The 24,439-nt window shown below is 39.0% G+C and overlaps 1 protein-coding gene across 2 annotated transcripts in view; it reads right to left on the minus strand.

Annotated features, from left to right (window-relative positions):
- The window catches only part of LOC121639986 (Fc receptor-like protein 5), a 907,115-nt gene that overhangs the window by 633,513 nt on the left and 249,163 nt on the right, over positions 1-24,439 (minus strand). The window contains exons 11-16 of one of the 2 annotated variants that reach the window (XM_041985608.1): positions 8,143-8,409; positions 6,944-7,192; positions 6,594-6,707; positions 6,407-6,475; positions 5,707-5,757; positions 5,480-5,626 (exon numbers count right to left, since the gene is read on the minus strand). In XM_041985608.1, coding sequence (XP_041841542.1) covers positions 5,574-5,626; positions 5,707-5,757; positions 6,407-6,475; positions 6,594-6,707; positions 6,944-7,192; positions 8,143-8,409 — 803 coding nt within the window. In that variant the 3' untranslated portion in view covers positions 5,480-5,573. Of the gene's footprint in view, positions 1-5,479; positions 5,627-5,706; positions 5,758-6,406; positions 6,476-6,593; positions 6,708-6,943; positions 7,193-8,142; positions 8,410-13,034; positions 13,338-24,439 lie in introns of those variants that run through there. The other variant, XM_041985606.1, reaches the window with a different exon arrangement.

The following is a 24,439-nucleotide window of genomic DNA, read 5'->3' on the forward strand; positions in this document are numbered from 1 at the left end:
CTGAAGGACTGTTTATACCTAAAGTGACCATTACAGTGGGACAGTCATGCAGCTGCTGCAACACCCAGCCGGTGGGCTTGTATGGTGAAGAGCTGTGTGGGTGGATGTTCTCCAGCATGCTCTTGACTTTTTTTTTTTTTTTTTTTTTTTTTTGCCAAATGAGAACTGGTTTTTAAAATAAATGTCAAATAAATAAAATGACATCTAATCCAGGTTACTGTCCGTATACACTGAATGATAGTTTATCAGACGGTAATCACAGGGCAGTGTCTAAAGATTCCTCTTTGTCTAAAGATCATCTGTACCAGATGTCCTGGCGCCCTTCCCAGTTTTTCCCCATGGAAAGCAAAAAAAAAAAAAAAAAGCATACCAAGCTGGACCCCATGGTGAAAATAGTGCTGAAATTAGAGATGGACTGGGACTACCAAACCAGCTCTGGATTTTCCTCCTCATAATTGACAGATATACACAAGTACACTATCAGGGCTTTAGAAGTCAATACAATACAAGCCTAGGCAGGATATTCACAATGAACAAAAGGACAATAGCCTGCTACTAAATAATGTTAGAATATGTCTTGATGTGAGTTTTATAATACCAAAAGTGTCCTATAAGTAAAGTATTTATTGTCCAAGCTTGAGTCAAGTAAATCTGTCCTCATCTTTAGTAGAGTTAAAGAGTTTGCATGTTCTCCCTGTCTATTACTGGGTTTTGGCTGGGTAGTTACTTTAAATCCTCCCTAGGAGTGAGTGTAAGCATGAGTGGTTGTTTGCTCTGCCATGGACTGACTACCTATCCAGGGTGTACCCTGTCACCGGATAGGCTCCAGCTCCCTGCAATCTTGAAATGGATTAAGTGGTAAAGAAAATGAATGAATGTATGTGGCAAGTAGGTTGATTACCAGATTACAGGTTAGTGATATGATTCGGTCAGGAGTACAACAAGCTACAGTTCAGAAATATACAAAAATTACTCCACAAATTTTGCAGCATTTCTAATAATAATGGTCCTTAAGGTATAATTATGAAAACTGAAAATGCCATTATCAATAGTACTTGTTATAATTAAAAAATTAGATATATTACCACTGGAGATTTGTCTATGAACAAGGGCTACAGCAGTGAATCAACATTGGTCATGTAATTTTTAAGGACCTTTAGGTGGTACTACATTCAAAGAAGGCAAGTATATTTGTTTAGTTCTTTACATTATACAAAAGCGTTAAAGTGGGGTGGAGGATGCAATAAAATGTGCATTTAAAAAATTAAAAAGCAAAAATGAACTTCAATTTATGCTGGTGAAAGATTTATGGTTGTTATTTTCACACCCCAAAGTATGACACATAATGGCCTCCTGTACAACACTGCCTCTGAAAGTGCTATGAGGGAAATATGAACTTAAGTATATCTTGTCCAGGCTTAATGGAACTATATTTAACCACGTCCATGCATTTCATAGAGACTTACACTGAGTGAAGTAAGACAACATTTAGCATTTCCAACAGCAAACCTCAGAGATGGGGGATGCATTTTGGAGAGTTCCCAGGCTATAAAAAAGACTAAAAAACCTGCAAGCACCAAGCATACTGTATAATAATGGAAAAAGTAACTTCATAGCTTAGCAAGCAGAACTTGAGAGGTAGCATCTTATTTGGCTCTCACAGGCTGCAGGCCACAGCCAACATCTAAAATGTGTAATAACACAATTTAGCTCAAGTCAAGTATTTGTTTTAATATAATTTATGTTTAGCTTTAAATTCAATTATAAAAAAATTAAATAAAATAACTCAAATCATGTTTAAATGTTTAATACTACCACTGTCCGTTGTGTGTAAACCGCACCATCCACAACGTCCCTTCATTTATTTGAATGGGTTTGTTCATGTTTAGGAAATAAACTAACCCTTTACTGCCCTCTACAGACCACTGTCAGAATCACATGTCTATTGTATGTTGATCAACATGGTAAACCAGAGCCAGGTAACATGCTATGTATGTCCTCTTAGTAAACACAAATTAGTTGGAGTAATTGGAGTACTTAATGAACACACCTTTGTCATGAGCTCTGTCTCTGGGTTTTATTAAGGACAGAATTAAAAGGAGAAATATGTGATAAAAACCCCTTTTACTTTATTGTCTACCGTCCACCAGGTCCAAACAGTCGGTTTTTAGCTGAATTTAGTGATTTTTTGTCCTCCACTTTGAAGCTGTCTAGCCTGGTTATAGTTGGTGATTTTAACATACATGTTGATGATGACTCTGACCTCTTTGCCAGAGGTTTCATCAGTGTCATGGATTCTTTTCATTTTACCCAGCATGTGTCTGTGCCCACACATGCCAAAGGTCACACATTAGACCTTGTTTTTACTTTGGGGTTGGATATTGATTGTCTTTTTTCTGAGGACATTTTTATTTCTGATCACCTCTGTATTTTTTTTAACATGTCCTTTCCTGTGTCGATCTCTCCTGCTCGGAGAAAGCTGAGCTCTCGTATCCTCAACTCCTCTACTGCTGGTGTTTTTTCTGATGCTTTTGATTTAGTCTTATCCTCTGATAACGACCTTGATCTCTCCATTGATCTTTTTAATGATTATAGTCTTTCCATTTTAGATAAAGAATGTCCTGTTAAAACCAGATTTGCTTCTGTAGCTAAGTTATCCCCTTGGTTAAACGACAGCACTCGCTGTCTAAAACGCTGCTGTAGAAGAGCTGAGCGGTTGTAGAAGAAAACTGGTTTGCATGTCCACCTGCTTTACTTGAAGGATCTCCTGGCTTCCTTTAATGATGCTGTTAAAGGTGCAAGGGCTGCCTACTTCTCAGATTTAATCGCAAAAAGTCGTGGTAATCCTAAACTGTTATTTAACACCATTACTAAATTAATTACTCCTACTGCTCCTGCTGTCCCTATTGCTTCAAATGAGGATTGTCAAAAATTCCTAGCCTTTTTTTCTGTTAAAGTCAAAACGGTGAGAAGCTCTTTGTCTCCATCAGCTGTGATTCTGCCAGTTCCCAGTCCAGCTCGGCCTTTAATTATAGATAAATTTTCACCTGTTTCTTTATCCGAGCTGGTGACATTAGTTGGCTCAATGAAGGCATCTTCCTGCTCTCTTGATGTTCTACCTACATCCCTTTTTAAAGATGTCTTCCTGGCTATTGGTCCCTGTGTCCTCACAATAATTAACTCCTCTCTGCTGCTTGGTCAAGTTCCTGACTATTTCAAGAATGCTGTCATTCATCCACTCTTAAAAAAACCCAAGCTCGATCCCTCCCTCTTTAGCAGCTGTAGACCTAATTCACATTTGCCATTTATCTCTAAAATTTTAGAAAAAAATGTTGCTAAGCAGCTTACAGCTGCTTTAGAGACACACCATATCCTGGATCATTTTCAGTCTGGCTTTCGCAGGGCTCACTCCACTGAAACAGCCCTGCTCAGAGTCACCAATCACATCCTGATGTAGAGTGATGCAGGTCATTGCTCTGTGTTATTGTTACTAGACTTGACCTCAGCTTTTGACACTGTAGATCATCGCGTCCTGCTGGACAGGCTGAAACACTGGGTGGGGGTTTCAGGATCTGCTTTTAAATGTTTCTCCTCTTATCTCTCTGGGAGATTAGTCTCCGTGGCTGCTGCAAAGTTTAAATCCTCGTCTTCAGCTCTTGATTTTGGTGTTCCACAGGGGTCTGTTCTGGGTCCTTTATTGTTTATTTTATATTTGCTGCCACTGCAGCACATTATAGGCTCTTTTAAAGATATTTCTTATCATTGTTATGCTGATGATATTCAGCTTTTTATTTCTTTTAAACCTCAGGATGTTTTTAAGATTCAGATCTTGCTTGGGTGTTTGGATGCTGTCAGGAGCTGGATGAATGATAACTTTCTTCAACTTAATCGTGAAAAAACCGAGGTCCTTGTTTGTGCCCCTGACAGATTTTTACCTGAGATAGCTGAGAGTCTTGGCCCACTTGCCTCATGCATTAAGCCCTCGGTCAGGAACCTCAGTGTAACCCTTGACCCTGCAATGTCGTTTGATGCTCATGTAAAATTACTTGCTCGCTCTTGTTTCTATCACCTCAAAAACATTGCTAAGCTGCGCCCAGTTGTTTCACCATCTGAGATGGAGATGATCGTACATGCCTTCATCTCATCCAGACTGGATTACTGTAATTCCCTCTTCACATGTTTAAACAAAAAAATCGCTTGACCATCTCCAGTTGGTTCAGAACGCTGCTGCAAGGCTGATAACTAAATCCCCCAAATTCGCCCATGTCACTCCTCTACTAATCCAGCTGCACTGGCTGCCCATCTATTACAGGGTGCATTTTAAAATTCTGGTATTTACCTATCAAGCCCTACATGACCAGGCACCTGAATACATCAGGGATCTACGTGCCCAGCAGGTCCCTGAGATCGAGTCATCAAGATCTACTGGTTGTTAAACCAACACGGCTGAGAACTAAGGGTGACAGAGCCTCTGCAGCAGTGGCTGCACAGGCTGGAACTCCCTTCCTCTAAGCCTGAGATCTGTGGACTCCATGATCTCTTTTAAAAAGCAGCTTAAAACACATCTTTTTAAACTTGCTTTTACTTAGTTTTATTTGTTTTTATTATCTCTGTTTTACTGTTATTTAGTGTTTTATCTTATTGTTAAGCACTTTGTGATTTTATCTTGAAAGGTGCTATATAAATAAACATTTACTTACTTACTTACTATATGTTTCAGTCCTTTCCCTTTGTTTTACTAGGACTGAGTTTCTTTTTTATTATTTTTACTTACATTTATAGAGATCCTACAAAAGTCAAAACTGGTAATTACCATACTGTAGTTCTAAAATTCATCCCTTTTATTTGAACTCATTTTGATTTATTTAATTGTTAATTATTAATGTATTTCTTTTAAGCTGATGGAGAAGTTTCAGGGTTATTGCTAAATCCTTAACCTAGAAACACATTTTCTATCTAATAACCAGGAACCAGGGCTGTAAAGTTATTATTATATCTCCTAATGCAATGAAACTCTGATCAATACAGTTCATTCTATAATGAATTCTATAATAAATGTGGTGGTTAGCACCGCAGCCTCACAGCAAGAAGATTGCTGGTTCGAATCTCGGCTGGGGAGAGGTTCGAACCTTGAGGGTGGCTGTGTGGAGTTTCAGTTCAAAAAGCAAGGCTTCAACAACAGTTAAATGAACACGTCTCTGCAGAGACGTGGATTTTACAGGTGAACCTGAGGAAGGTGAATTTACTGAACTCTGCTACCATGAGCGCAGTGATTCTTCTGAGCTTCTGTTGTTTCCTTAGACAGCCTGAAAAAAAATATTTTAAATTAGATATCGGTTACTATTTGTAGAACAAATAAATGTGAATGCTCTAAACTAAAATATTCTACTGTTTGATATAGTTTCATCCAATTTCATCTTTAAACAGAAAACATATAATGTATAAAGAAGAATATAAAATGAAAACCAAATAATGTTGTTGAATGTCTGTTTAATATACAGTGTACAGATAATATAAAACAATCATTTTATATGCCATGTTCTCCCTTCTCTTATCAAGATGTTTTGATCTGATCACGGCTGGGGTTCAGAAGATAAGACGTTAGAGTAATCATCATCTTGGTGACCTGAAACAACATGTTATTATTGACTTTAGTGGAAATCAAAGTTTTTATACAACTTTTAGCCTGAAACGTTTATACTGTACCATTTGCTGAGTTTTCAGAGCCTCTGATTGTTTCATAGATAGAAATGTCTCCTGCAGGTCAGAAAATAATCCCAACACAGTTACTTTGGTCACCTCATGTCTGTCATTCTGACTTCAACTAAGTTATCTCTTCACATGGAGTTACTTTCTTTGTTTTTTATCAAATGTTATTAATGAACGGGCCAGATTTCATAATGGGTTTAACTCCTAACAAAGTTAATGAAAGGGAAAAATGACCAAACATTAAAAAAAAAAGCAAAAAAAACTGTAACAATACATGGAAACAGTGTGGGGATAGCTAACACTAGGAAGCTAGTCGTGAAGCAGACCAGCAAGTCAAAAAAACTCAGCTGTAAACAGCTGCACATCTGCAGGTGATTAAACCAGCTCAGTGTCATCATATCAGCACATTTTATCTGAAAATATGTCAATACAACCACATTCTGGATAATAATGCAGTTTTCATACAGTCTTTCTGCTAATTGCATCCATGGATGATAACATCTGTCCAGACTGTTTCCATTTTATGAAGAGCCAAAAAAACTGAATGAACTCTGATAAAACTTCAAAGAGGGATCAAGTGATTTCATTCCAAAGCCTGATGGACAACCTTGATCATATTCTTGTGTCACTTGTATTGTCCGACAGAACCATGTTTCATATAGCTGTATAAACATTCAGATCAAGATGAAAGACTGACCGTGGAGGAGAGAGGAGTAAACTTGCTGCTGATTTTCATACTGGTGGATCGTCTGCTCTGTAGAAAAACCTTTTCTCACCAAAGAATAAAGAAACTATTAGTTGTTTCCTGGTTTATATTTTAAGAAGTTGAGCTGCTTTTACAATAAGGAATTTGAAAAATCTAAAAGCATTAGAAAAGACCTCACCTTTAGACCTTCTGTACCAACAAAGTAAGATCAGTAAAATAAACACGATTCCAGAAACTGGTCCAACGATCAGCAGCAGAGGAAATGAAGAGCTTTCAGGTCTGGACACAGCGGCTGTGAATAACATGATGGACAGATATTAATACATTTTACTAGATTATTTTAAATGAAATACATACAAACGTTTCAGCAAAAATTAGGAGACATCAATACAATTCAATCACTGTTGGAGCATCATGTTTATTTTTGTACACAAGTAAACACATTACAACACATAAACACTGTAAACATGTCAGAATAAAGAATGATTTTAGTTATTCATGACAAATCATGTAACATATAAATCTCACCTGTAACTGACATCCAGCTCTGTTGTGACGTCTTTCCTGCATGTTGACACTTGTAGAAACCTCCGTCTGACTGTGACACTGCAGAGATGTTCAGCTCCTCTCTGCCATCATGTTGGAGAAGTTTGTCATTGTGATAGAAAGAAACACTGGAAAGTGTGTTTTGTTCTCTCAGTCTGCAGCTCAGACTGACAGAAGCTCCCTCAGTCACAGGATGGACGGGGCTCACCAGGATGACGCCATCATCATCATCTGTAAAGAAAAGTCAGTGGATATTAAGTTCAGTCAGAGATCAGCTGGTAGAGAGATTCTGAAAAAAAAAAGAAAACGATTTATATAGAAATTGTGCAAGGATATCTTTTTTTTTGTATAATCAAAAGCAACCTGGTGTCTCACCACCTTTTATAAAATAAACACTTTCTACAGCCTCAAAACCCCAAGGAAGCTGTTTTTACTTTTAAAAAATCTGTTAATATACAAAAGTTCCTCAAAAGAAACTTTGACACAAACCTGTAAGTTGTTTTTATTTTGGAGGTCCGTGATTATTCCTGTTGTGATTAATAGCCAATCAGAGTGCTCGATACCAAGACGTGATTGATTTTAAAGATGTTTTTTTTTATTAACAGATGATAGAGCTTTACATCCTGATCCAGGATGTAAAGCTCTATCATCTGTCAGCCTTTTGTTTTCACTGTCCAGATGCAATAAATTTCAGGTAAAAATCTACTGTTAAATTGTTTTGTGAGGAAATGAGGTTAATAAAATAAAACCCAGTCAAGAGTGTTTTATAGTGATTAAAAAAGAATGCATTCATGATTAATCTAAAAAAACACCTAAGAAATACTTAATGCAACTTAACGTAATAGGTAAACCTAAAAGTCCTGTGAGCAATGGCAGTGCATATTTTTGCAGCAAAATGATGGAGAGGAGAATGAAACATTGACAAAAGCACTGCAAGAGCTAAAGAAGCTACAATTTGACTCTAAGCTAGCTCTTCTCCTGGACAGTAATAACATAAATGTTATGAGTTACTTCAAAATAATAATATTGTTTTGCTCAGTTTGTTTGCACTTTTGGGGGGAAGAGGTAGAGGGAGGTGTGGTGTCCACAGGCAGCGCACCTTGCGGTGAAATGATTTCTCCTATTGCCCCTTTAAGATATGAGAAAAAAATAAACAAACAAAAGCATAGATCATAACATACCCTGTACAGTGACATTGACTGCATTGCTGAACTCTCCTGATCCAGACTCACACCAGTACACTCCATTGTCGTGCCGGTGCATCTTTATATTGCATGACGTTCCAGTCATTACTCCCCAGTAGGAGCAGTCTAACAGGATGTTTGTCTTTGTAAACCACATCACTCTCTTATCAGCAGAGTTTCCTCCACAGTTCAGTGAAACAGGATCAGAGCTGAAGTGTTGAACTCTGTCAGGATTCACTGTGAGAGACGCTGCTGGATGAAAATCTGAAAACAAAATTAGTTCTGGATCAGTCCTCACGTTAAAAATGCCTTTTATTATGTCATCGGCATTCTTAACTCAACAAAGTGACCAACCTACAGAGGTTGATTTGAAGTGCTGCAGTTTTACTCTTTACTTCTTAATGTTTTACCTTTTGAGTGTTTTAAATGTATTTTATTGCATTTGTATTTGTGCTTGGCATCTATGCAGTACTGTATTTATGTATATTCTATTCTATACAAGCTGTTTAAAAGTGGGATTTTCATAATTCCGTTGCTTCACCAGATCAGTTTTCTACTTATTTATGTGATTTGTCAAGTGGGCTCTTAAATGTTTTTCAGGCCAAAGACCACCAAATAAATGGAAAGATGGACCAAGGACATCATTACCATCATACAGCTGAATGTCATGTGTTTTGCAACCTTCCATATAACTGCTATGTTTGTTTAGCTCAGCAAAAATGTCAGTAAGATTAAATAAATCCAAGAAGAGAATGAACCCCAAGTAGCTGGTGCACACCCTCCAGTCCACCACCCCAGTCTGCCAGTCCAGAGGCCCGTAATGTACATGCAATGCTGCAGAGGTGTATCAACCAAGACAGCCCCACAGCATCCAGTGCCTTTAAGGAACTTCAGTTGGATCTTGTCCAAACCTGGAGGCCTGCCACCAAGGGGCTTTTCAACCACCTCAGAGACTTCAGCCCCAGGGGATAGGAGAGACCACCTCTCCAGCAGTGAGGCAGACCTGAAGCTCTGCCAGAAGTTAACTGTTTTAGTTACAGCATCAACAACGTGGTTCATCGTTAACACTGTCTTACACAACACTTCCTGATGTATAACAATGCAAAAAACGTCCATTTCTGCACAAGGTTAATTTCTGTCACTTTATTCAGCATTCTCTTTAAAAGACCAACATTTTTCCCAGTCAGATGTGGACAACCATCGGTTGTCACACCTGCCAGATTGTCCTATTTCAGTCCTAACTTGTCCAACATGCATTTACCTCTGTGAATAGGTCATTACCAGCGGCTGTCCCTTTCATTGCTGCCAGCTCCTCTGTGACTTGAAAGTCTGCAGTTAGCCCACGTAAGAAGATGAGAAGCTGAGCGGTGTCACGCACATCGCAGCTCTCATCCAAAGCCAGAGGAAAAACAAAGTCTGCAGCTCTGTTCTTCAGCTGAAGCGCCAAGTTTCCAGCGATGTCCTCAACCCGCCTCATCACAGTGCGTTGGAGAGTGAGACTTTCTCAAACACGTCCTTTTCCTCCGGGCATATCAGTGCAACAGAGTCCAATAAGCACTCCTTAATAAACTCCCCGCCAGAAAATGCCTTACTTTTTCTGGTGATTTTGTGAGTAATGACATAACTTGTCCTAACGGCTGCATCTCTGGTGGTGTGAAGTTTGGTAAAAAGTCATTGCTGTGTTTGCAGTTTTGCTAGCAACGCATCAGACACCCTTGCGCTATTTTTCAGACAGATTTTTGTATTTATCCTCATGTTTGGTCATGTAGTAGCGATTCAGATTGTAATCTTTTAACTGCAGCAACTCGTGTACCTCAAATCCAGCACACAGCTTTACCTTTAATTTCTGTGAAGAAGTACTTGTCAGTCTTGTTAAAAACACAACATTCATTATCAACTTTTCTATTCTTAGCGTGAGCTGACATCTTAAGGGTAGTGATGTGTCGGTCAAGAACGATTCGTTCAGTATGAACTAATCCTTTATATGACTCGGGAGTAACGGGTCCTCTCAGTGAGCGATTCGTTCATTTTCATGCGGTACCTCCTCTTGCCACATGGCAGGCAGCTGCATAAACTCAGTCAGTAGGTCAGGACAGGAAACAGAAATGATTCGTTCAGGACTAGCTCAGGTCCGTCCTCAGGTCCTTGTTCTTTTGTCACGTGACAGCCAGGCTGCTCAGGCTGTGTGGCGAGCAGCAAGTCGGGCTGCACAGTCTCGTTCTCGGTCTCGGTCTCGTTCTCGTTCTCGTTCTCGTTCATCATTCAGGCTGTTTGGCGAGCAGTACGTTCGCTCTCGGATTGGTCTCTCTAGTTCTTCTCTCTGTCACGTGACAGGCAACTCGGTCTCTGAACGGGTCTTCCTTCGTTCGTTCACAGCTCAAGCTCAGCAGTACGTTCGCTCTCGGCTCGGTCTCTTGTTCATTTGTCACGTGATAGCTACCGAGTCACTGTTGCGCTGTTAAACAATGGCAGGGAGGATGTAGGACACAAATCACTTTATTGTGGTGTGTATTTGCTTCCCTACGTTTTCACATGGTTTGAATTGCTTGTGGCATTACGAGTAGTTTTGTTGCCTTCAGTATTTACTGCTTGAGAATCGCGGATTTTTTTACAACGCCACCTGCTGTAAAAATGAATGACATGATTTGTTCAAGATTCGTTCACTTTACTGTTCGAGAGTAAAAGACCTGGGTTAGTGAAAAGAGTCGAACTTACCATCACTACTTGAGGGTAACCTGGCTAGCATCACTGTTCACCTTCACTCAAAGCTCGCATCACGCACATACGTCAATACAGAAGTAGCGTAACGCACAGTTGTATTGTATGCACAACATAGATATTTCTGTAATCTATCTATGTTTTAATTTATGATTGGCCTAATGCGGGCCGGAGAGGGACGCACATAGGGCCAGATGTGGCCTGCGGGCTGTAATATGCCCAGGTCTGATCTAAGCCAACTCACCACCGGGTGGTGATCAGTTGACAGCTCTGCTCCTCTCTTCACCCAAATGTCCAAGACAAGCAGCTGCAAGTCTGATGGTACGACTACAAAGCCAATCATGGAGCTGTGACCTTAAGTGTCCTGGTGCAAAGTGCACATGTGGATACTCTTATGCCTGAACATGGTGTTTGTTATGTACAAACTGTGATGAGCACAGAAGTCCAGTAAAGACACACTACTCAGATTCAGATCAGGGACGATATTCCTCAAAAATCATACCCTTCCAGGTCTCACTGTCATTACCAACGTGAGCATTGAAGTCCCCCAGCAGGATGAGGCAGTCATCAACACCCTATCCAAGAACTCCAAAAAGAGTGGGTACTCTGAACTACTGTTTGCAGTGTTGTGCCTGAACAAGTTCATGTTTTGGGTGAATGTGAACTGAACATAGCTATTGTATTTCTACCTGATGAACGTTATTGTGAGCACACTCATTCTGACATTTGTGAACTTTGTTCAAGAGAGTGCCAGATTTCCATCTTCTTACTTCCAGGCAAAATCCCAGCTAAAACACATCGTAAACAGGCCTTAATACATAGGTGAAAAAAACCAAATCTGGCAACACCAGCCACCACAGAGTCGCATTGTGCATGCGTAATCGAATTGTGAAACATTGAGGCAAGATCCAATGAAGGCAGCAGCACCACCTCTGCCTCAATGGTCACTACAGTATTTTTGGATGATCATTTAAAACAATTTTTGAAAAGGTCAGTAATGATCCAGGAGGGAGAAAGCTTTCCAATTTGTGTAAACTTTGCCCGCAAGGTGTCAAGAAGCAACTCCGAACATCAATAACGTCAACAGAAATCTGAAACGACATATTAAAACACTGCTAGCCTATATGTCACTGAAAACAATCTAAAGACTTGGCAACGGCGTGCTGAAGCAGACTCTACCACCCAAAACTAAATAACAGTGTACAGTAGCAGCAGCTTTGTTGTGTTCATCTCACAGCAGCAGCTGGAAAACCTTTTGCAGTATATTGTCAGACATGCAGCTTTTGAAGAAAGAGGAACCCTCAGCTTTTATAAACTTGACAAATACAATACATATGGTCTTGCATGTCTTTTTTGTTTTGTTTTTTACCTCTTCATTTGGGCTTAATATTGTATTTTTATGACCAAAGTTCTAAAACTTTTCTTTGGACAAACAAGTAAAAAAAAATTATTTTCATAAAAAATTGAAAAGTGACTTAATGAAAAAATAATTAATGTATAAATTTTGTGCACTTTAAATATTGCACTTTGAGGTACGTCCTTTGTTTTCTACCTCAGATACTTTAAAAATTCCTCATTAAAAAAAGACCATTTAAGCAAGTTTTTCCTCGTCTTTTTATATTGTAGCAGTGAAAGCTGCAGCTGGCTACGAGCGTGAACTTTGAACTAGTTCGTGTACAGATTGAACTTTCCTAACACTGGCTGTTTGGTGCATAGGCACAAAACACAGTTAGCACCCATCCCCCACCTGAAGGCAGAGGGGGGCTATGCTCTCATCCATTGCTGTAAACCCCAATGAAGAGGCACCAAGACACCTGCTCTGCAGCTTTCACCAGGAGCAGCTCTAAAATGCATGTTACCCTTTCAGACTGAGCCTGACCAGACCCCATGGACAAAGGCCTGGCCACACTTTTGGAAGCCTAAGAGCCAGTTCTTTGGGATCTGAGCCAAAAGAACTGAGTCTTTGGAAAGAGCCAAACCTCCCATCACTACTCCTGTGTCATTGAACCTGTGCATTTCCTCCCTAAATCCCCTGTTAAAGACCTGTGCTGGCCATATTAACTTTCATCATCATTTTGGTTTTAAAGATTCTTTCACTCTCAGACACAAAAGAGTTCAATTAAAGTGGAAAACATAACTTCTGCTTATTGAGAGTATAGAAGCAAACTGACCTGCAGACCAGACAAACTTTATTTCACTGTAATTAGTGTGATACTCTGGGTCTCCTCTTCCAGCTCTACACACATATCCTGCTGTGTGTGTTTGTCCATGAATGATGTAGGAATCATGGTCAGTCCCAGCAGTGCTACCAGGCAGCAGATCATAATTGTAGTTCTTGTGTAACAGATCAGGAGCAGCTTTATACCAGTAGAACCTCCATCCTGCAGATGCATGCTCTATTTCACATCTCAGAGTTACCGAGGATCCAGGACTCAGCCATGATGGAGATGCAGAGAGGACAGGCCGGGGTTTATCTGTTGGAGAGAGATTTTATCTGAATGAAAATATATTGAACCTCCTGTATTTTCTTAATATTGGATACTTTGTCTCTATAAATGTTTTGTTACTTCTCAAGTTTTAAAATGCGCTAACAATATCTAAAAAAAATACAATTCAAAATAATTATTCAGATATGTTATTTGAAAGATATATGACCTGTCTCATTGCCACACCTGCCTCTGTCTCACTTTTTTCCCCATTTGTGTCTATTCTATCAGCCCTCATTTGTTTTCTTTTGAGTGTGTTGTTGTCTGGGCAAGTTCAGTCCTAGAAACCTGCGTCCAGCAGGTTTTCAATGTTTCCTTGGCCAAACACACCTCATTCAAAGCAAATGGATCCAACAGCTTATAACGCTCTGCTCAGTGGTATGTTGAAACCAAGCAGCAACCTCGGTGGTAAAATGTGAAGCCTATGCGGAAGTGCAAAAAATTACAGTTCACCTCTCATCTGCTAGCGCCTGGCTCCAAAACAGTCAATCCCCATAGACTCCCATGTTATAAAGACCAACTTCACAGCAGAAATAAACATGTTTAAAGCCTAGTACAAAAAAAAACATTTTAGGATTAAAATGTCAAGTTTACCTTCATGACAACTGTGAGGGGGTGAATTTTTTTCTAACTCATCCGTTTGGAAGTTATTTAATCTTAAAATTCGGCATAATTAGTGGCGTGTCCTTTTGATTGACAGGTAGCCAATATCCATGGAAAGAAGGGAGAGTGTAGCACAACCGTGGTTTTTAGCTGGCTAACGGGGCTCTTTAGCTGTAGCCCACCTTCCTCTGTTAACTGGTTAGCTAACGTTAGCTCTGGGTTAGCTCGGTTAGCTCTTAGCTACAGGCAGCTTGGAGTTTGATGGGTGTCAATCATCCACCCCCACCTTCACATTCTCCCCCTCAGCTACATCTCTTTGCCCAATTTTGGATTTTCCGGGAATGACAACACACGTAACGCTACCAAGCTGGCGAAGGTGGGAACCGCCCAATGAGCTTCAATTCAGCTCTTCAGAAACCTACAGGGCACGTCACAGAGGCCCCGATGAACTTTAAAAAAATATTAAAATGTTTAAAAGATCCTGTCATTTTTCTTACCTTGTTTCTGAATTCATTTAATCATACAGTTAGTTTTCTGTATCTTTCTTACAATCTATATGTTATGTTCTTTTCAAAACCTATTGCATGGAATTTAATGAATGAAAATACTGTTTGTTTTTTTAATTAATTTTTTTTAAGTTTTCTGTTTATATTTTCTATGTTAATCTCACATAAAGTTTTTTTAAGCTTTTTTCTTTTTTCTTAAATAATTAGGATTTTTATGATGCAATAGCTGTTATGATCTTGGTTTTTTTGGTTAGGTAGTTTTTTGTTGTTTCTGTTACAGTCATGTCTGGTTTTATTTTTGTAGTTCCTTCCCTTGTTAGTTCTGTTTTGCTTCTTGTCATTAGTGCACCTGGTTTGATTTAGATGATTCAATTCACCTGTTTTGTATTAGTCCTTCAGTGTATATATACCCCTTGGTTTTCTGTTTCCTTTGTCAGATCCTTGTGGTCTTTTGCTGTTGTGTGGTTCCTGTGCTTCGTTCTTTTGGATTAAAACATTAGTTGCTTCCTGCCTCTGATTCCTGCAATTGGTTCCTCACCTCCGCCGCACCGTGACACTAGCTCAAGGATCTGCAATCCTGCACCAATAAGGTAACTGTCCTGTAGGTTGTAGATGTTTCCCTGCTGCACCACACCTGAATCATATTATTGGATTATTAAAAGGCTGGTGCAGAACTTGACAATAAGCTGTTGGAGAATGATGTCAGATTAAGTGTGCTTCAGCAGGGAAACATCTCAAACTTGCAGGACAGTTGGAGAGCCCTGCACTAGTGTGTACCATTTTGGCCATCCTCTACATTTAAAAAAAAAAAAAAAGCTTGGCCCTTGGCCAGGTGGCCAGCTTGTTCTGGGGTGGGCTGGGTGGGGGTTATGGGCCCAGGGGTGGCCCCCTCTTATGGAGTGGAGGGGTCGGTTAGTGGCGAGGGTTCTGGTGGGGGTTGGCTGCCTCTGGGCTCTCGGAGCCCTGGGTCCTTCGCTCTGGCCACCTTATATGGGAAGTGCCTGGCGGGGTTGGCGGCTGCCGATCTTGGTCCGCCCAGGCCAGTGCTCCTTGTCCATGCAGGGCTCTGCCTGGGGCCTTCCCCTGCCTTCCTTGGGGTGGGTCTGGGATAGTTTTTGTGGTGGGATGGCTGCCTCTAGCCTCCATGGTCACCTTAGCACGATTATGCTAATCTCTGATAACTCCTCATTCCTCATATTCTGTATGCAGACACAGTCACAGAGTTGTTGAGTGGGTTTATATATTAAGAGATGCTGTTTTTGTTTTTTTGTTTTTTTTGTTTTTTTGTTTTGTTTTTTTTGTGTGTGTGTCTTTGGTACTTTGGTTGTTGTTGCATACCATCTTATTGTTGTTGTCTTGTTTATTTTTTTTTACCAACTTGATGATTGTCAGCTTAGTTTACTTGTAAAAGTTGTAGGAAATTCTCTGTTGTGTTTCTGTACAGGTTTAGCAGTTGGTTGTCTGGTGTTAGGTTGAACTGATGGGTTGTTGCTTTTTTCTATTTTGTTTTTTACTTCTCTTCATTACTCTCCTTTTTTCTGTCTCCTCCAGTCAGGTCCAGCAAGATTACAAAAATCCCATAATTCAAAATCAATAAGATAAAACAATATATTTAATTAAATAAATAAATCGAGAGGAACCTTATACCCATAAAGCTTCCTTTGGCAAAGTACATTTGTTTGGCACAACACAGCAGCCAGGCCATATTTCTGCTGCTTCCATGCTGGACAGGACAAGAAAAAAAAAATAAAAATGCTATTAGTTGTAGCATTAGTTAAGAGTTTTTAATGCGCACAGATGGATTTTTGTGCATGTAATGGTTAAGTTATATGTTAAGAGCATATTTACTAATCTGAATAAAATGCAGATTTGACTTGCAACACAACTTAGACTTGTTAACATCTCTGGTCTTATATAAACAAATATGTAAAAGCAGGTTTATCAAAATGAATAGAAGTTTTCTATCTGGCTGTGACCGGCACAAGTTGAAAAACAGGAAGAGCAAACATGACGCCAAAACAGTAGTAAGTAGTGCAGGTAATATGGAGGCAAATTAGGTCAGAGCAGTTCAGTCTGCCCTGCTCCTGTTAGGCTGTCAGTAGCTAAAAATACAAAAACATAACTTGGACAATATGAAATTAAAGCTGTGTACAATTAAGATGTAGGTGCCTTAAATAACGGCATATTTTAAAGTGAGACATGTATGCTACGCCCCCAAAATCAAAATTTCCTTAAAATCCAGAGAGTATTTCAAATAGCTTTTTCTTTGCTGAAGAGCAGTATAATCTATAATGGATCAAATGCAGATCAATCATGTGTTGCTCACTAGACCTGCTTGGGGTAAAGGCATATGGGACTTTACATCAGTGATATGACTGCATCCTTCAAAAATGTAATTCTTCATCAAAAGGTCAAAAGGGTTCAATAGATTCAATAATTTGAAAACTCAATAATTTTATTTTATAAGTTTTATGTCAGAAAAACTTACCCATGTTCTGTACTAAACTAAAACTATAGAACATGAGTTTCCAGTATCTGTATGATTTCATGTGTACCTAAAAGATCTAGTAAAGGAAAGTAAATGCTGCATGTTATAATATTATTTTTATATAATAATAATAATAATAATAATAATAATATTATTTTTATTTACCCGATATTTATTAATTTATTTATATATGCAAAACTTGAAATTCTAACATAGATGAAATATGTCAAACTTACACGATACAGTCACTTTGATGACATCACTCCACTGTGTTGAGTAAAAATCGTCTCTTCTTCCCCGACAGCTGTAGTCTCCACTGTCGGCAATGCTGATAATCCTGTGTTCGCTGGATGGTGGTCTCCATTCATACGTCCACTGAGTTCCTCCACCTTCCCGGATCTCACATCTGGCAGTGATTGTCTCACCTCTGTATATCAGAGTCCAGCTGGGCTGCAGGACCACTGTGGGCTTCATGGAAACTGTTCATACAAACATGCAGTTAGAAGGTTGAAACTATTAATTGCTTTTATTATACTTTTCCATGATTCATTTGCATATTTATTTCCTTATTTAGACATGTTTTGCAAATGTCAATATAGAAACTGCTTTTTTTTAAAAATATATAATACATTTATATCTGTAAGTATATTTTATAACTATTGACTGAAGCTGTTTTGCCTTAAAAATGCTGTTGCACTCATAATGATGTCAAGAAAGAAAGAAAGAAAGAAAGTCCATCACAGAACCAACACAAAGTCACAAAGGTAAAGATCTCAGACTCACCCATTTGAGCACACATTTGCTAAAAAGTGGAGCAAGCAAGTGAAGGGGGGGCGACAGAATTTTCCCATTTTTGGGAATCATACACAGGCTATGAGGACACACATTACTGTTAGAAAACCTTTAGAATTTAAAAACGTTTATAAGAATTATAAAAATAAAAAAATGAGAAAAATGTTATATGTAATATGTAATATGTAATGTATATTAATAAACTACATTGGCTTTTATTGATTATGTCTACTGGGAGGAGTTTTGGTTTCGAGTCTAACTTCTGTAAAATCAAGAACTTGCAAAGCTCCTTCAGTCTTTGGGTGCAGCAGTCTGCTCTGAAGGATCTCTGCAGGACTCTCAGTGTTCAGAACGTATGTGGGGTGGGTGGGCTGTCCTTCACCACTGATGAGAGCTTTGCCATTATTCTCTTCTCTCCCATCACCTCAACTGGTGGGTCCAAGGGACATCCCAGTACAGAGCTGTTTTGTACTGGGATGCCTCAGTACAGTCAAGCCAGCAATGGATGCAAGCTGACATCAGATCAAAGAATTAATCACTGATCAGTGCATCCAACTTTACTTCTATCAAGTTATAGTGTTACACATACACACCGTGGGGCAATGGCAGCCTTGTGGTTACAGAGGTGGGCTTTGGTCTCGAGAACCTGGGTTTAAGTCCACGGCCTGGCAACTGTGGTAAAACTGCTGTGGGCTCCTGAGTAAGGCCCTTAAACCCCAACTGCTTCCTGGGCGCTGGAAACTGGCCTGGTAGCTCACTGCTCCTTGTAACTAGGATGGGTTGAATGCAGAGAAAGAATTTCCCAGCTTGGATTAATAAAGTGTAACAAAGCATAAAATAAAAAATAAAAATGACTTTAGTCCTAACCAGCTGTCATGGGATATATTTTGATCCATGAAATTAGGCATAACACAGTTACATTTGAGCCACCCTTATCTTGAGACAACCAACTTCATTTTTTCAAGATAACAAGCTAAATTTAACAAGCTTTTTATATTTGACCAATAAGAGCTCTCTGTCTCTGTGGGAGATCTTTGGAATTGGAATTTTTCTCAAATTTCTCTCGACTTGAATTTACCCCATTTCCTGGTAGTAAACTAGTTTTTCATAAGTTTTACTGCCATGGGGGGACCCACGATGGCTCAGATGAAGAGAGTGGAGGAACAATTGGAACAAATCAATGCAACACTGAGAAACGTAACCAAGCAGGAAAATCTGACGGCGTTGAATGAGAAACTGTCAGCCGACATTTTGTCGCTCAAGGAGTTACTCATCAAGAAAGACGCGAAAATCGCTGTGTTGGAGAAAAGAATCGAGGATCTTGAACAATACACGCGAATAGATGATCTCATTATCACCGGGTTAGAAACAAAACACCGTTCCTATGCGAGGGTGGTAAACCCAGAGGCAGGTGTACTCAATGAGAACGCCCCGGAGGAAGAGACACAATCTCTGGAACAACAGGTCGTTTCCTTCCTGGAGAGTAAAGATATCGAAGTTTGCAGTGGTAATTTTTCTGCATGCCACTTGCTGACCAAGAAGCAAGATTCCAAGTTCCTGGGGCCTCCTGCCATCTTAGTGCGCTTTGTGAATCGCAAACACAAAGTTGCGCTGTTGAGGCAGGCGGGGAAATTAAAAGGGACGAAAGTTTACCTGAATGAGCATCTCACAAAGAAGAATGCCGATATCGCGAAAGAAGCACGACTTCTGCGTAAAAATGGAAATATTCAGTCGACATGGATTCGGAACAGCAAAGTGTGGATTAAGACAAATGGATTACGACCTGAGGATGTGAAAGTATTGGCGATACGGGAATTAAATCAACTGGATAAATTCAAATGAAGCTGATCTGTCTGCTGTTCTCTGGTCTCTGCTGCCAGCGGATTGACAGTTTTATTATTATTTGCTGGAAAGGATCGACTCCAGTAGGCCTGCGGAGTTGGTGGATTGTGACTCATCATTTTGCGATGTCATTCTTTCGAGGTAACAGCTCTATCATTTTCTTATCCTGGCATCTATTGACATTATAAGAACTGGGAAAATTGAATCAGATTCACAGATTCTAAACCCATTTGAACTGAACTTGGATAACACTGGGATCTACGAAACTCTTTTTAATCCTGATATTAATTATACTCACTTAAAATCGGTCAAAATGTCTTGTGATTATTATACAGAGCAGCAGTTTAATTTCTTGTCTCGTACGATTCCTAATAATCAAATTGTTTTTTCCACGATTCATATGAATGCACGTAGTTTCCAAGGAAATTTCGATCACCTTAAAACGTTACTATCAACTTTGTCACATTCATTCTCAGTTCTAGCATTTACGGAAACATGGCTTCACAATAATGTCTCACACCTCTATTCCTTGTCTCAGTACAATGCTATTCATTCTTCTAGAGAAAACAGAAGAGGAGGTGGAGTTTCACTCTATGTCTCTGATTTTTACACTTATATCCACAGAAAGGACCTGAGTTATGACCTTAATTCTACTTTAGTGGAATCTTTATTTATTGAAATTCCGTCGTGCCTTCAATTTCACGGGAAAAGCATTGTGATCGGCTGCATTTACAGACCCCCTGATTCTGATATTAAAACTTTCATCGATGCGCTTGATTCAATCTTAGGATGTATATTCAATGAGCACAAGCTGTGTCTTATACATGGAGACTTCAACTTAAATCTCCTCAAAGAAGAACTTATCGTTACTCATGATTTTCTTAATACCCTGTATGCTGCAAATTTCTACCCTTTAATTACGAGACCTTCCAGAGTTACTAGATCCTCGGCCTCTCTCATCGATAATATTTTGTTTAATTCTCTGGATTACAAAACTACAGCTGGTTTGTTAAGGTGCGATGTGTCTGACCATTTCCCAGTTTTTCAATTCATGTACTCCAATTTAGTAGCTCAAAATAATAACCTTGAAACTGTACAAACAAAAACACGCAAATTCACCCGTAAAAACATAACAGCCTTTAAATCAGCTATCAGTTCCATTATAGGGATGGGGTCTTGATGCAGCAGGATGTAAATAAAGCCTATGATCAATTCTTGTTACTCTTCAATTCTGTTCTGGAATCCAGTTTACCCCTTACAGTTTCAAAATCTAGGGTGCTCAGAGACAAACCTTGGATTACTGATGAATTGAAGAAACAATCTAGAAAGAAGAATAGGCTATATCGGAAATCTATCACTAAACCTACTCCTTATAACATAGATACTTATAAAAAATATCGAAATAAATTCACAGGCCTTGTAAAAAAGACAAAAAAAAGGTTTTACGCGATTCAATTTAATAAAGCTGCTAACGACATCAAATCAACCTGGAACATCATTAACCAAGTTCTTCATCGTAATAAGAAGCCAGCTCTTTCCCAAATGAAAGTTAATAATGGGTACCTCTCAGATTCTAAGGATATAGCAGAAGGCTTTAACAATTTTTTTACCAACATTGGATCTGCTCTGTTTCATGGTATCAAGGATACAGATATTGATCCGTGTAGTCAAATTAATGGACAGTATTCCTTGCTTAAAAATCTTGACACCCCTACACCACAGGAGGTCCGCGATATAATTCTATCTTTAAAGAACTCTGCACCTGGGCACGATGGAATCAAGAGTATCCTTATTAAGGAAACTATTGATCATTTAATTCAACCCCTCACCCACATTCTCTCCTTATCACTTCAGTCTGGAATTATTCCCCACGACCTTAAAATTGCTAAAGTTATTCCTATTTTTAAATCGGGTGACACGAAGGAGTTTGGGAATTATCGTCCTATATCCATTCTGCCCTGTATTTCTAAAATACTCGAAAAACTAGTTTATAATAGATTAAATGAACATCTACTTTCAAACAATATTTTATTCAAACATCAATATGGCTTCCGCAAAAAACATTCCACTGAACATGCTTTAATTCAGCTTGTAAATTATATATCCAATGCTCTCGACAATAGAAAATTTGACCTCGGTGTTTTTCTAGATTTAAGTAAAGCTTTTGACACAGTCTCTCATGATATTCTGATCTCTAAGCTAAATAGCTATGGTGTGAAAGACTCTGCCCTAGCCTGGTTTTACAATTACCTCAACAATAGAGAACAATTTGTATACTTCAATGGTTATTCTTCAGAAAGTTTAACTATTCCTTTTGGGGTTCCTCAGGGTTCTATTTTGGGTCCATTATTGTTTTTAATTTATATAAATGATTTACCTATTTCCTGCGAACATTTTTTTCCCATTTTATTTGCTGATGACACTAATCTCATAGCAGTACATGAGGACTTTGACACCCTGATTAAACTTGTTAATGATGAGCTATCTATTTTATCTGTATGGTTTCAAACCAACAAGCTAACCCTCAATGTTAAAAAATGCAACTTTATCGTCTTTCACAACATCAACAAATTTTATGCAAAAGAACATGCTCACATAGAAATTAACAGAGCTGTAGTTACACAAGTAGCTTCTATCAAATTCCTGGGTGTTCTGATAGATGAGGGGCTAACCTGGTCTAAACATGTTGATCTGGTTTGCTCAAGATCTTCTAAGATGCTAAATATTTTAAGACTTGTTTATCCCTTGATTCATTCCTCAGCACATCTAACCCTATACTACAGTTTTTTGTTCCCATTCATAAATTACTGTAATATAGTCTGGGGAGCGACTCATCCCACTCATCTTGATAGAATCCTCAAAATCCAGAAGAAGTTCTTACGGATGATCTCTAACTCTACTAAATACGCACCTTCTGCACCTTTATTTATTAAATACTCCATTTTACCTATTGGAAAAGTCAGTATTTTTCAAATTTGTACGTTCATTCATAAGTTTATTTATAAGAGGGATGATCTCCCAGCTACATTACATAACTTCTTTTATTTTATTTCTGACGTTCATTCTCATCAAACAAGACACAGACAAATTAATTTAGTCCTTCCTTTCTCAAGAACCTCTGGTCATCAAAATGACCTCAGTTTTAGAGGCCCCCAGCTCTGGAGTGAATTAAGTTTAACTTTGAGATCTGTATCCTCTCCGATTGTCTTCCGACGGCAGTTGAAAGAATATCTAGTCTGCTTGTGATAACTATCCCTCTCGATCTAATTACCTCCTGAAATTCTCAGCTATTATCCGTATGTTGCTTGCTCACTTGTAAATACATTTATTTCTTGTGATTATTTGTTTACTATGCTAATTCCTTATTAATTTGTCTTTTTTTTCATTGTTTGTTTTTCTCTTACCTCCGTGTACTTCTTCAACTACTGTAATCATATGTCTTTCTTCAGCTAACCTTGCTCTCCTTAACTAGTATTTTTGTTTTCCTATATTTCATAAGTTCCTTGTTTTGTCTGCGTGCCATTCAAATATAATTTGTAACAGGAGTGGAACTCTGTATAAACCCTTGCTGGGTTTCGTTCCCCTCCTTGTACTATATCCCATGTGATATGTGCAGAACAAATAAACTAAACTAAACTAAACTAAATTATCCCATCTTACATCTCACAAGAAAACTGTGCTCCCTATCTCCAGATGATGAGAAAACTAATTTGATATCTCACGATAACCATTAAAACAAGAAAACAAGCACAGCAATTCTTGGCTTCCATAGTAAACATCATGCTGTTCCAATTTTTTTTTTTTTTTTTTTTTTTTTTTTAGCTCAGTTTATTGTTTATTTTAATTCTTTTATTTCTATTTACACCATGTACAGTTTAAACCAGGGGTGCCCAACGTCAGTCCTCAAGGGCTGCTGTCCTGCAGATTTTCCAATGTCTCCTGCTTCAACACACCTGACTCAAATTAAATAGATACAGCAGCCTATTAAGTTTTGCACAGTGACCCACTGATTTGAGTCAAGGGGTTTTGGAGCAGGGACACATCCAAAACCTGCAGGATTGTGGCCCTTGAGGACCAGAGCTGGGCACCTGTTACGGCTATCAGTTTTCCCCATCAGGGAAACTGATTGTTAAATTGCCTACAGCCGGACCTGTGTGTGATTGGTCACAGATACCAGCTGGGATCCGCCCTCCCTGTGTCTGGATTGGTCCATGCGTCTCTCGCTTCCGAACTGCTTAACCAATCTGAGGGGAGGAGCTCCTACAAGACGGCACCAGTCACACTGTTCGGGGCGACTGTGGACAGTGGGACACAGTTTGCCAGCCTGGGAGTGATTTCAGACTTGTGTGGTGTTTAAGGACTTCCCTGTGTGGATTTTTGTGTAAATATAAATTAAGAGTTAAAGACCATTGGTATTTGAGTTTGAATTACCGTCCCTGTTTGAGCTGAGGTGACAAATTTTGGTTAAGAGAAATCATTTTGGTTTTGGTTTTGTTTGAGATTCCGCCTGTGAGCGTGCTGTCCGTTTTGGGGGACATTTTCAGTTGTTTTTGGATAATTGTACCTGTTAACCCTTTTGGGACACCCTTTGTAGTTTTGGATTTTCTTTTGATAAAACATTGTCTTATCCTTAACCCATTCTGGGACACCTTTAGTTGGTTTATTTTGGTTTCCTGCTTTATAGAGCATAGTATATTCGGCACCGGGTTAAGTTATTTGTTTGTGAACCTGGAATTATCCTTTGTTTATTTGCAAATAAATTGTGTTATTTCTTTTAATCCTGTGTCCGACTCTCTATGCTCCGTCCTTGTAACTCTAGACCAAGGAGGACGTAACAGCACCCCTGGTTTAATCATAAG

The sequence above is a fragment of the Melanotaenia boesemani genome, chromosome 5 (assembly GCF_017639745.1).
Source record: "Melanotaenia boesemani isolate fMelBoe1 chromosome 5, fMelBoe1.pri, whole genome shotgun sequence".
In the NCBI taxonomy this organism is placed as follows: domain Eukaryota; kingdom Metazoa; phylum Chordata; class Actinopteri; order Atheriniformes; family Melanotaeniidae; genus Melanotaenia; species Melanotaenia boesemani.